Genomic DNA, 12125 nt, shown 5'->3' on the forward strand with positions numbered 1-12125 from the left:
GTTTTTGAGTTCTATGTAGATCCTGTCAGTTACATAGCCAGCAAAATTTTTCTCCCATTCTGTAGGTACTCTATTGGCCCTGCTTATTAAATGTTTGAGAAGAAACTTTTCAGCTTCATGAGATACCAATGATTGAGTGATTGTTTAAGTTTCTGAGCTACTGGGGTTTTACTCAGGATGTCTTTTCCCATTCCTATATCATGGAAGTTGCTCCTATTTTTTCTTCCAGTGGTAGCCAAGTTTCCAGTCTTATATTGAGGTCTTTGAACCACTTGGACTTGATTTTTGTTCATAGCAAAATGTGTGGATGGAGTTACATCTTCCTGCATATGGTTATCCAATTTGCCCAGCACCATTTATTGAAAATGCTGTCTTTTTTCCAGCCTACATTGCTAGTGCCTTTGTCAAATATCAAGTAACTGTACTTACTTGACCCATAGTTTGGGTCCTCGATTCTGTTCCATTGGTCTGTATTCCTGTTTTTATGCCAGTACTGTGTTGTTTGTATTATTATGGCTTTGTAATATAACTTTAGATCACATATAGTGATGCCTTTAGAGGTGTTTCCTTTGCTGAGGATATGCTTGGATATACAAGGCCTTCCACCATTCCATATGAATTTTGAGATCAGTTTTTCTATCTCTGTGAAGAAAAATATTAGGATTTTTTATTGGCATTGCATTACATCTGTATATTTCCTTTGGCAAGGTTGCCATTTTCACAATGTTAATTCTGCCTATCCATGAGCATGGGAGGTCTTTCCATTTTCTCAAGTCCTCCTCAGTTTCTTTTGAGTGCTTTTATGTTTTCATTGTATAGGTCTTTCATATCCTTGGTCCTGCTCAGTTTCTTTTTTGAGTGCTTTTATGTTTTCATTGTATAGGTCTTTCATATCCTTGGTTAATGTTATTCCAAGGTATTTTCTTTTTTGTTGTTGTTGTTGCTATTGAGAATGGGATAATGTCACTTATTTCTTTCTCTGTATCTTTGTCTTTTGTATATAGAAAGGCAACTGATTTTGTGCATTGATTTTATATCTTGCTATTTTGATGAAGGAGTTAGTCACCTTAAAGAGTTTTGAGACGGAGGTTCTCAGGCCTTTTATGTATAGCATCAGGTCATCTGCGAATAGGGGTAACTTAATTTCTTCCTTTCCAATTTGTATCCCTTTTATTTCTTTTTCCTGTCTTACTGCTTGACTTAGGACTTCCAGTACTATGTTGAATTGCAGAGGTGAGAGTAGATACCCCTTTATTGTTCCTGATCTCAATGGGAATTCCTTCAGTCTCTCTCCATTAAGTATTATTGGGCTTTAGGAGCTTTATAGCCTTTTTTATGTTGAGATATAAATCATCCATGCTGCCGGGCGTGGTGGCGCACGCCCTTAATCCCAGCACTTTGGAGGCAGAGGTAGGAGGATCGCTGTGAGTTCAAGGCCACCCTGAGACTCCATAGTGAATTCCAGGTCAGCCTGGGCTAGAATGAGACCCTACCTTGAAAAACCAAAATAAATAAATAAATAAATCATCCATGCCTATTCTCTCCAATGTTTTGATCATGAAGTGATGTTCTATTTTGTCAAACGCCTTTTCTGCATCTACTGAAATGATCATGTGATTTTTGTGTTTAAGCTTATTTATATGGTGTATTACATTGACAGATTTCCTTATGTTGAACCACCCCTGCATTCCTGGGATGAAGAAAGGTAGATACTGCTTTTTTTTTTTTTTTTTTTCTGTTTTTTTGAGGTAGGGTCTCACTCTAGTTCAGGCTGATCTGGAATTAACTATCTAGTCTCAGGATGGCCTCAAACTCACAGCAATCTTCCTACCTCTGCCTCCCAAGTGCTGGGATTAAAGTTGTGTGCCACCACGCCCAGCAGATAATGCTTTTGATGTGTTGTTGTATTTGGTTTGCAAGGATTTTGCTCAGGTCTTTGCATCTAAGTTCATCAAGGAAGTAGGCCTGTAGTTTTCTTTTCTTGTGGCTTCTCTGCCTGTTTTTCTTTTTAAATTTTTTTTGTTACTTTATTTATTTGAGTACAACAGACAGAGAAAGAGGCAGAGAGAGAGGGAGGGAGAGAATGGGCGCACCAGGGCCGCCAGCCACTGCAAACGAACTCCAGACGCGTGCACCCCCTTGTGCATCTGGCTAACATGGGTTCTGGGGAACTGAGCCTTGAACCGAGGCCCTTAGGCTTCACAGGCACACGCTTAACCACTAAGCCATCTCTCCAGGCCTCTGCCTGGTTTTGATATAAGGTTGAAGGCAGTCCTCAGGGAAAAATTCATAGCACTAAATGTCTTCATAACAAAAGAGATCCCAAATCAGTAACCTAACCATCCCCCTAAAAGCACTAGAAAAGCAAGAAGAATCCAACCCAAAAAGCTCCAGATGGAAAGAAATAATTACAATTTGAACAGAAATTAATGCATTTGAAACTAAGAAAACAATCAAGAAAATTGATGAGACAAAGACCTGGTTCTTTAAAAACAAAACAAAAAAAAAGAATAATATTGATAAACCCCTAGCCAATTAGGTCAAGTGAAAAACAGAGATGCCTCAGATTAACAAAATTAGAAATGAAGAAGGAGAAATCACAACAGACATAAGTGAAATTGGGAGAATCTTCAAGACTTATTTCAAAAACCTCTACTCTACAAAATTGGATATTATGGACGAAATGGATGGATTCCTGGACACATACTACCTACCAAAAGAAAAAAAATTCTCAGAGCAGATTAATCTCCTAAACTAACCTATCACACTCATCAAGATTGAAAAGGTAATCAAAAACCTCCCCAAAAGAAGAGTCCAGGAACAAATATGGCTTCTCAGCTGAATTCTATCAAACCTTCATGAAAGAACTGAAACCAGTTTTTCTCAAACTGCCACACAATTGGAGAACAGGGAAATCTCCTCATTATGTATCTTTTAAAGAACTTTCCTCATTTTTTATTTCAATATCCAAGATTGTATTGTTATCCCCTTTCTTAAATAAACACACACACATAAAACTGCCTGCAGTCAAATAGCCAGAGTGACATATCTAGGATTTGAATCAAGTTTACTCTGAAGCCACTATTGACACTATGGACCCAATTGCTTTATAGACTGGTATAAAAGATGAGTCAGAATCAATAGGCATTTGAAGACCCTTTCCCTCCCCATATTGTAATTTCCATCATGGAAGTACTGTTCTCTCTCCTTACACCTTTCTCTGTCAGAGCCTATGGCATAGAACCTTTTATGTTTGCACTATTTGGTATTTCCACAAGTTTCTAACACTTGGATAATGTCCTAATGTTGTAGAGTGCAAAGAAGAATTCTTACTTATGCTGTTCTCTTAAGATGTAGGAATATTTCTCCTTCATAGGTGTGAAGTATACTTTTGAAAATAAAAGTTGATATAGCTTCCTTGTTTCCTCAGGTCTGACAGTGACTGCTGTAAAGGACTCAGGAGAATGGAATTTGGAGGCTGGGGCCTTAGTACTTGCAGATGCAGGCCTTTGCTGTATTGATGAATTTAATAGCCTCAAAGAGCATGATAGAACCAGTATTCATGAAGCAATGGAGCAACAGACTATAAGTGTTGCTAAAGCTGGGTAAGCATTTTTGTTCTTCAAAGTCTGGGGAAATAGTGAAATTATTTGACAAATGATTCAGGAGAAATGGAAACCATATTGGTATCCTCAGAGTTTATCAGGTACCACACATGAAAATTTTTGTACCAGAATATAAATGTTTGTAAGGTAATAAATGTAAATTATTGGGTAAAAGAGGGGTTAAAAAATAAGGTATTTGGCCTGGAGAGATGGCTTAGTGGTTAAGTGCTTGCCAATGAAGCCTAAGGACCCTGGTTCGAGGCTCGATTCCCCAGGACCCACATTAGCCAGATGTACAAGGGGGTGCGTGTGTCTGGAGTTCATTTGCAGTGGCTGGAGGCCCTGGTGTGCCCATTCTCTCTCCCCCCCTCTTTCTTTCTCTGTCACTTTCAAATCAATAAATAAAAATAAACCAAAAAATTATTTTAAAAAATAAGGTATTAATGTAGATTGCCTTAACAGGAGGGATTTATGAAGAGTGTTGAACATAGGATTCAACTCATTCTTCCAGTTATTAAATACTATAATGTACTCTAGGCACATTAAGTATTAGAAATTTGAAAGCCCCAAAAAGAAACAAATATAATAGTTTCTGTTTTCCATGATATTTATATATATATCAATGGAAAGTTAACCACAGCATATGGAAAACCAAACACCGGAATAAGGTGAAGTGTCTTCTGTGACCTAGGGGCTCTCAGGATTGAGGTGTGTGAGTCTTTAGCTAAAAATGACCAATGTGAATTAGTATGATATTTGTGCTCTCCAGAATCCCACATCCAGTTTTCTAGAGCTGAAAGATTCACTTTGCATACCATCAGTTGTCCAAACAAGCACTGAAACAGCTTTTTCCACACAGGCCCTGGTGAAAGACCAGCTTTGTTGCATTTTATAACCCATAGTAAAGCCTTTTCTGCATGAGAAATGGAGTCTTACTATGTTGCCTAGGCTAGCCTTAACTTACAATCCTTCTGTCTCAACCTCCCACGTAGCTGAGATTGTAGGTACACACCACTATATCCTGCTCAGAGCAATAGTTGTATAGACTACAAGAAACTAAATTTATTGAAAAAGCAGGCGAAAAATCAAAGCCTCAACTCTTCTACTTAGAATATAGAAATCTTTAAGAATAGTCCACTTTCTTCATAACAGGAAATAGCCACAAAGTGCACAAAAATCTCAACTTTCTTTGAATTTATCAGGGAACTATGGTCATGCAAAAAAGAACTTAATTTTAGTGTGCATCATGTCCCTCCAAGAGAAATTGAAGCACATCATCTGCTTCCCTCACTTCTGAGAGAATATGCAGGATATGGGAGCTGCCTCAAATGCAAAGAAGAAACATAATTAGAAAAGTTTCAATATTCTAAAGTCCAAGTGTGGTCTAGCATATAGACAACTGAGAATAACTAGGAACACACGGGTTACTTCCTAGTTCTTCTCCAATAGTCTCTACCAGATACAAGGAAAACTGAGTAGAGAAGGCAACCAAACAGTCCCTTTCTTTATGTAAGCAAAAGAAAATGGTTGGGGTTGGGGAAGTGCCACAAATAAAGTGGACTCAGGTGATGAATTTAAATTCAACTACATTATTAGGCTCATGTGTTAATACTTGGTCCTCTAGTGGTGGTGCTGTTTGGGAATGTTGTAAGATGGAGCCTTAACTGGAGGAAGTGGGTCACTAGGGGTAGACTTTGAGGATTTTTAGATCAGCCCCACTGCTGTTCCTTCTCTGGTTCCTTCATGCCAACTTGATGATGTGATATAAGCATCCTGCTCCAGTCTGCCATGCCTTTCCCACCATCAGACTTCTACCCTCTAGCACTATAAGCCAAATCATACTATCATCCCCCTTTCCTTCCATAAGTTGCTTATGGGGGAAGCATTTCTCACAGAAGGTGGAGAGTAACTAATAGAGAAAATTGTTCCAAGAGTGGGCCATTGTTTCAGTAAACCCAGCCATGTGCTTCCTAGGCCTTTTGGAATTTGTTTTCAGGAGGAATGGAGAATTTGGAGCTTTGGGCTATAGAAGCCCGATAATGCTGTAAGAAAACCTAATAGGCCATTCTGGCAGGAGTCTGGGAGACTAGAAGGTCAAGAGAAATGTGGACTGTGGAGGCCAGGCTCCTGGGGCTTCAAAGGGGAGGGAAACAAGGGCCCTATGTGAAACAGGCTAGAGGCAGGCTGTTCTATTCTGGCAAAGAATCTGGCTGCAGTCTGCTTACCTCCTTTGTAGAAAGACACCACGAAAGAAGAGAGTGGAAGGGAGTGTAAAGAAGAAACAATGCTGAGGAGGGGGTAGAATTATCATCAGTAAAGCCTTGTTTTAATTGAAATAACTTTAATCTTTGAAAAGAAACCATTTTAAGAATATTTTTTGTTTTGTTTTTGTTCTCACTCTAGCTCAGGCTGATCTGGAACTCACTGTATATAACCCATGCTGTCTCTGAACTCAGGGCAGTCCTACTTCTTCTCCCAAGTGCTGTGATCAGTGGCATCCAACACCATGTCTGACATTAGAAAAATTCTCAGATTGCATTTTTTGTTGTTGTTGTTGTTTGCTAGGAGGGAAATAACTCATAGCACAGAGACTTGAACATGCTGCTGCTGCTCATAGTCAGTTTTTATAGCTTCTTTAAACTACCTATCGAATATATATCACAGAGCTTTGCCTAAGAAGCCCTTTGATTTAATGATTTTTTTCACTAGGGTTTCCTTTTTATACCATAGTGGGCATTGTTAGGGTAAAAAAAGTATTTTTCTGCTTTGTCTTGGCTCTATCAAGTGTTAATACTTTTGGAGCTGGAACATGAATCAAAACCAGTATTTTAGCCTATTGTTTTTTACATTTACATAAGAAATTTTACTTTCAAAGCACTTTAGTGTGTTGGACTGAGTCTTAGTCATTGCTTATCAGATATGGATATTGGTGTTCTGTTTAGATTCCTTCCCCCCACATAATTAGTTCTGTATTCATGAATATATTTATATCATTTTATTATTATGCATTTTAAAGAGTAAATTCCTAATATTGCATAACATATAATTGTGTAATACTATTCATGGGTTGTATGTCTTTCCATTTTGATATTTTTTTATTATTCAGTTTAGGGAAGATATTTTAATTACATTATGGCAACAGAGCTGGTTCCCTCTGTACTTAGTAAACATATTTCTAGCTTGTCTCCAGAGATGGCAGGGCCTCCACATGGTGGTAGGCATATAGCTTTGATTCTAAGCATCACACTTCTAAAGTCCATGCTAACATGAAATTTCAACAAGGCTTACCATTTCTGACACTCAAAAATTTAAGTTTTATTTATTTAAAGACAGAGCAGCTATTTACAGTGTGAGCTGACATCCCTTCTACCTTGAACTGTTAGGCTACATATTTTCCTTATTGAGAACATGGTCTGAACTAAGAACTTCTAAAAAGAACAACCACTGCCTCTGGGGTAAAGCACCTTTCCTCCCAAGTTATTTTCCTCCTTGTGAATTTTCAGTACAGTTATTGCCAGCTGTCATCACTCAGGAATAATAAATACCTGGGAATGACAACAGAGGTGAATATCCCTTATTTAAAATAAAGCATAGGACTGGAGAGATGGCTTACTGGTTAAGGCACTTACTTTTGAAGCCTCAGGACCCATGTACGACTCTCCATGTTCCACATAAGCCAGATGCACAGTGACATAATCACACAAGGTCACACATGTGCACAAGATGACACATATTCTGGAGTTCAATTGCAGTGGCTGAAGGCCCTGGTGTGCTATTCTCTCTCTTTCTGTCTCCCTCATAAAAAAATAAAATAAAGCATAAATAAATTAAGATGCTTTGTTGAAAAGTCAAAATGTTTCTGGTAGGAGTAAAGTTTCTGGTCAGAGAGACTTAGCCTATGGCACATCTCTTCTGACTCAAGCTGCTTGTCGTTCTTGGGCCTCTGACTTTTCTCTGTGAAATGAAACAGACCTCAAGCGTATATATGTCAAATTCCTGGCTTACTGACTGCTACTGAGTCAAATGACAAGCTATAGCTGCTGAAGTCTACTGTTTTATTTTTAAATAAGGTCAAATACATATAAAACTTACCATCTTAATTTTTAAATGTACAGTTTAGCACCACTAAGTACAGCCACACTTCTTTGCCCTTTTCTTGAAGATTATGCTACCTAGCTAATACTTTTAGATTGGATAAGAAGATACACTCCAAAATTGTTTTCATATATAAGTGGAGGGGTTTACAGTATTCTCAGTATTTCTGAACTCATTTGAGTCTCCAAAATAGTTTCAGGACAGTTGCACCAACATCATTCTAATACAAACACACACACACATATGATATTCAGGCTTTCTGTGAAGTTCTTTTTTGGGCTTAGAATCTATTCCATGAAGGTTATATACTGTCAGAATGTCCACAGTCAGCTTTGTCATTGCTGAGACAATCAAGGAAAGGTTTACTTTGGCTCATGGTTTCCTGGTCAATTGGCCCCATTGTTTCTGAGTCTGTGATGAGAAAGAGCAACATGGCAGAAGACAGAACAGAACTACTAACTGTATGTAACCCACGAAGCAGAGAGGGGACAAAGAAGGGACCTGTAAAAAATATTTAGCCCCTTGGAGCATGTCCCTAGCAGCCTACTTCCTCCAGCAAGGCCCGCCTCCAGAAGTGTCTGGGTTTGTAGTTGGTTGTTTCTATCGGGTCTTCAGCGTCCACCTCATACCACTTTCTTCCCCTTGTTACCAGGGTAGTAAAGTATGCCTACCTCAGCAGGTCATTTCTGTCTACTCTGGGATTCTTCCAAAGACTGCCCCATCTTGTCCAAGGAACTGCCAGTCACTGTTTGCATCCCTCTGTAGCCTCTGTTGTGATTCATGAGGTCTCAGTCCTGCTGTCAGTACATCCCACTCTGCAGGAGTCTTCCTTTATGGGAAACTATCTGTTCCCACTATCATGTATGACCATCACTTTTCTTCGCTGACTTCTTCTCCGGCACAGGGTGTACAGTTAGGTTTCTGATGTCTACTTATCTATTTATATTTAAATAGAAGCTCATAGTATTCTGTTTTGAGAGTTTTCTTTCATGAGTTTGCTTTTCTTATTTATCTGTAATGCCTTTGGAGGGTAATGATTGGTTTGGAGATAAATACCTGTGGGAAATTGAAAATCCAATATTTTTATTATTAAGTTATAATTAATTTAATAATGTAGTGATACAACTAGATTTGTTTTATATCCTTTAGTGTCAAAAGCTTGGAGGCTCAAGGAATCCTACTTACAAATAGTCCCCTGAAAGTGTTCTAATGACTGGAGCTTCCTAGAGATCCAGTAAGCTGCCTGTACACTTATGGAGGTTTTAAGTATAAAACTGAAAAGAAGTTCAGACATGTAATTAGGATACTTAAAGGATAATTTCTAAAGTGCTCCATGAGATGTTGCAAGTTGTGAATAGCTACCTACAAACTCTACCATAGCTAATCAGCTGCTGGCTGACTCCTGTCACTATGTACATAACATATGGTTTTATGTCATGAGGTGTTGAGCATGATCTGTGTTAGTTCAGGAACCAATGTCAAGAGCCCTCCCTGTTTTAGTAACCACAAGAATGTATGGGCATATTCAGAATTACTTGAATAATGCCAGTTCAGATCTAGCTCAGCTATGAGAAGTTACAGCTATACTCCTTGCTAGCCCAGCACAGTGCTGAGCTTCTGTGATCTACTGAACTACTGTGCTGTCACATGACTAATAGCACTGCTGCCTGGTTCTAAGCCAAGCACACTGCTGAGCTTTTCTGCCTCCTGAGCTACTCTGATATAACACGATTTGGACTATGGGAATTTGTAAAGTAGAGAACTTACATCACCTCATTGTCACCACAGTATCCATCTTCAAACTTTGCCATTATTGACACTTGGACGCTTTGTCACTATTTTAAAGTACATGGGCGGGTGGGGTTTGACTCTTTCAACCCACCATAGTAAATGGAGCTTTCGTTCTTGTCACCACTTTGGATACTTTCAAGAGAGGCCCAGTTAGGGACTGTCATCCTTATTAAAGATTTATAAAAGCACAGATCTTAGGCCTCTAGCCAGTTAATAGATTGACTGCTCTTGACTCAGGTGCCCATCTCTGATCCTGTCAGAAGGGCTTATAGGCTTGTGTGCTGAACATTCCATTGTGTCCTGTTCAGAGCTGTAATGAAGACAAACAGTGACTTAAAGAATATAGCAAAGAATGGGTCATGAGACAGGTGGATTGTTAATGCTGAAAAAACATAGTTCAGACAGATTGAATTGCCTGGTGGAGCATGCCCAACACTGGGGAAGCAGGAACAGGGCTTGCTGGATAGCTAATGTAGCCTAATTAGTGAGCTCTTGATTCAGTGAAAGACTCTGTCTCCAAGAAATAAGGTGATGAGCCATGGAAGAAAGACACCTAATGTTAACCTCTGCTGCATGCATGTGCACGTGCACGTGCGCGTGTGCACACACACACACACTGAATACATGCCCACATCCAAGAACATGCATATACCAATGCATGCATATCACACACTACAACACAAAAAATAAAAAGGGTATGAAGTACAATGAATTTTACTCTTAGGAAAACCCTTACCACCTCATTATCCCGCTACTCAAAGACTTTCTTCCTTTGGCCATTAATGCAGCGTTTTGATACCTTAGGACATGAGTCATATACCATCATTCATATATTCTGGCCTCTGTCTCTCAAACCTACAGGTTTTTCTGCCAGACAGTGGTGTCTTTCTAACATCATTTCCAGAAACTCTTGGAGATGTCTGCTTTTGCTTTCATACTCTTTTGCTCCATTATATTTCAGGAGGTCAAGTTGCTTGCTGATTGATCAGTGGTTTTGATTTGAATTGTTACTTATTTTAAGGGTATTAGTGTAAACTGTAACTTCCAAGGCTGCAGGAAATTTTTTTCTGAGATTTATTTTTAATATGCCATTTTATGTATACTACAAAGTATTTTTTTCAAAAATAAGAACTGCATACTTAATTAATCCATTTAACTGTGCTTATTTTCCAAATAGCTTTTGGGGTTAAATATGCTGCAGTGTTTTGTTTTGGTAGGCACATACTTGCAAGGGCACATCAGAGCCAAGATACCTGCCATTCACATGCTTAAGTGACTGCCAGTGGTGATTTTTGCAGTGTAGTTTATTATAGTCAGAACTGAACCAAAAGTACAATACTTCAAGATGCCTAGAGTCAAAACAAAAATCATGTCAGTAGCTAAAAATAGAGATCTTCCATAACACATGTTTAAAAAGACCAATAAGTTTGTTCTTCTTTGCTTATGTTGCCTAAATCCATACTCTTTTGAGGGGAAAGGGAGATAGATGGGATCTGGCTATGTTACCCATACTGGCTTCAAACTCTTGGGCGTAAGCCTCTCAAATAGCTGGGACTGTCAATGTGTGCCACTGTGCCTAGGTATGGAAACATTTTCAAAATTCACTTACATTTTATCTGGGCTTCTTAATGAACTAAACAAAGAAACTAAGAGGCAAGTACACAAATTGAATTTAAGAAGTGGGCATCAGTAGTCAATATAATGAAGTTGGCCATCATTTTACCACTTCTGTGTAATGGCAGCACACATGGTAGTGTGCAGTCATTTGAAAGGACACTGAGTGATGGAAGTCGTTGGGGTTGTAGTACATTAAAGTAAACAACAGTTTCATTTCTTTGCAAATTTATCTAGATAATGTCTCATTAAGAGAGGGTATCACTGGATCATCCTCCTCTTCTCAAGATCCCATTTCATAGCCCAGACTGGTCTGGTACTCACTGTATAGCCCAGGGTGACCTGAAGCTCATGCCAGTCCTCTTGTGTAAGCCTCCCAAGTATTGAAATTACAGGCATGAGCCCCAACACCCAGTGTAGATTTTAACATTACTACTATGTATTCATTGCTATTAAATTATACTCACATATAATTGTAGAAAGTACAATCTGAAAATTAAAAATAGCAAAGTATAAATATATTGTTTTTTTCTAATAACATGTCTTCAGTATGAAGTAAAACCCTGCTCTCTACCATCTACTGGTAACAAAAATTAAAGTATATCTTTCTCAAAATAGGTAACATTATTTTATATTATGTATCCAATAAGGAGTCATGACCTGAGTCCGCATGCAGCACCAGACCCATATGGGTCTTTCTGAATCAGTGTTGGGTTGGAGCTATGTTACCAATTCTGCCTTGGATTTCATTATCAACCCAGGAATCCTTAAGGCAGCATTTACCTGCTCTGTAGTAAAGCACCCTACCTGCCATTTCCTCCCAAATGTGATTTTCAGCTATATCAGCCTGCTAATAAGTGTGGGAAAACAAAATATTTAGTTGGTTTGTATTAATACAATTTTGTATTATTTTTAATTAGTTTTGTACTCAGTGAATACAGTCAAGTTGGTACCATTGTTAGTGTCCTCCTCCCTCCTATTGGCCCTCCTCTTTGGGGTATATGGGTCATGAATTGTGGG

At 38.6% G+C, this 12125-nt stretch overlaps 1 protein-coding gene across 2 annotated transcripts in view; it reads left to right on the forward strand.

Moving 5' to 3' along the window:
• Positions 1–12125, forward strand: part of Mcm9 (minichromosome maintenance 9 homologous recombination repair factor) — a 129768-nt gene that overhangs the window by 93257 nt on the left and 24386 nt on the right. For both annotated transcript variants that reach the window (XM_004651241.3, XM_045158109.1), the window contains exon 8: positions 3431–3605. In XM_004651241.3, coding sequence (XP_004651298.1) covers positions 3431–3605 — 175 coding nt within the window. The remainder of the gene's footprint in view (positions 1–3430; positions 3606–12125) is intronic.

Source organism: Jaculus jaculus, chromosome 9 (assembly GCF_020740685.1).
Source record: "Jaculus jaculus isolate mJacJac1 chromosome 9, mJacJac1.mat.Y.cur, whole genome shotgun sequence".
Lineage (NCBI taxonomy): Eukaryota > Metazoa > Chordata > Mammalia > Rodentia > Dipodidae > Jaculus > Jaculus jaculus.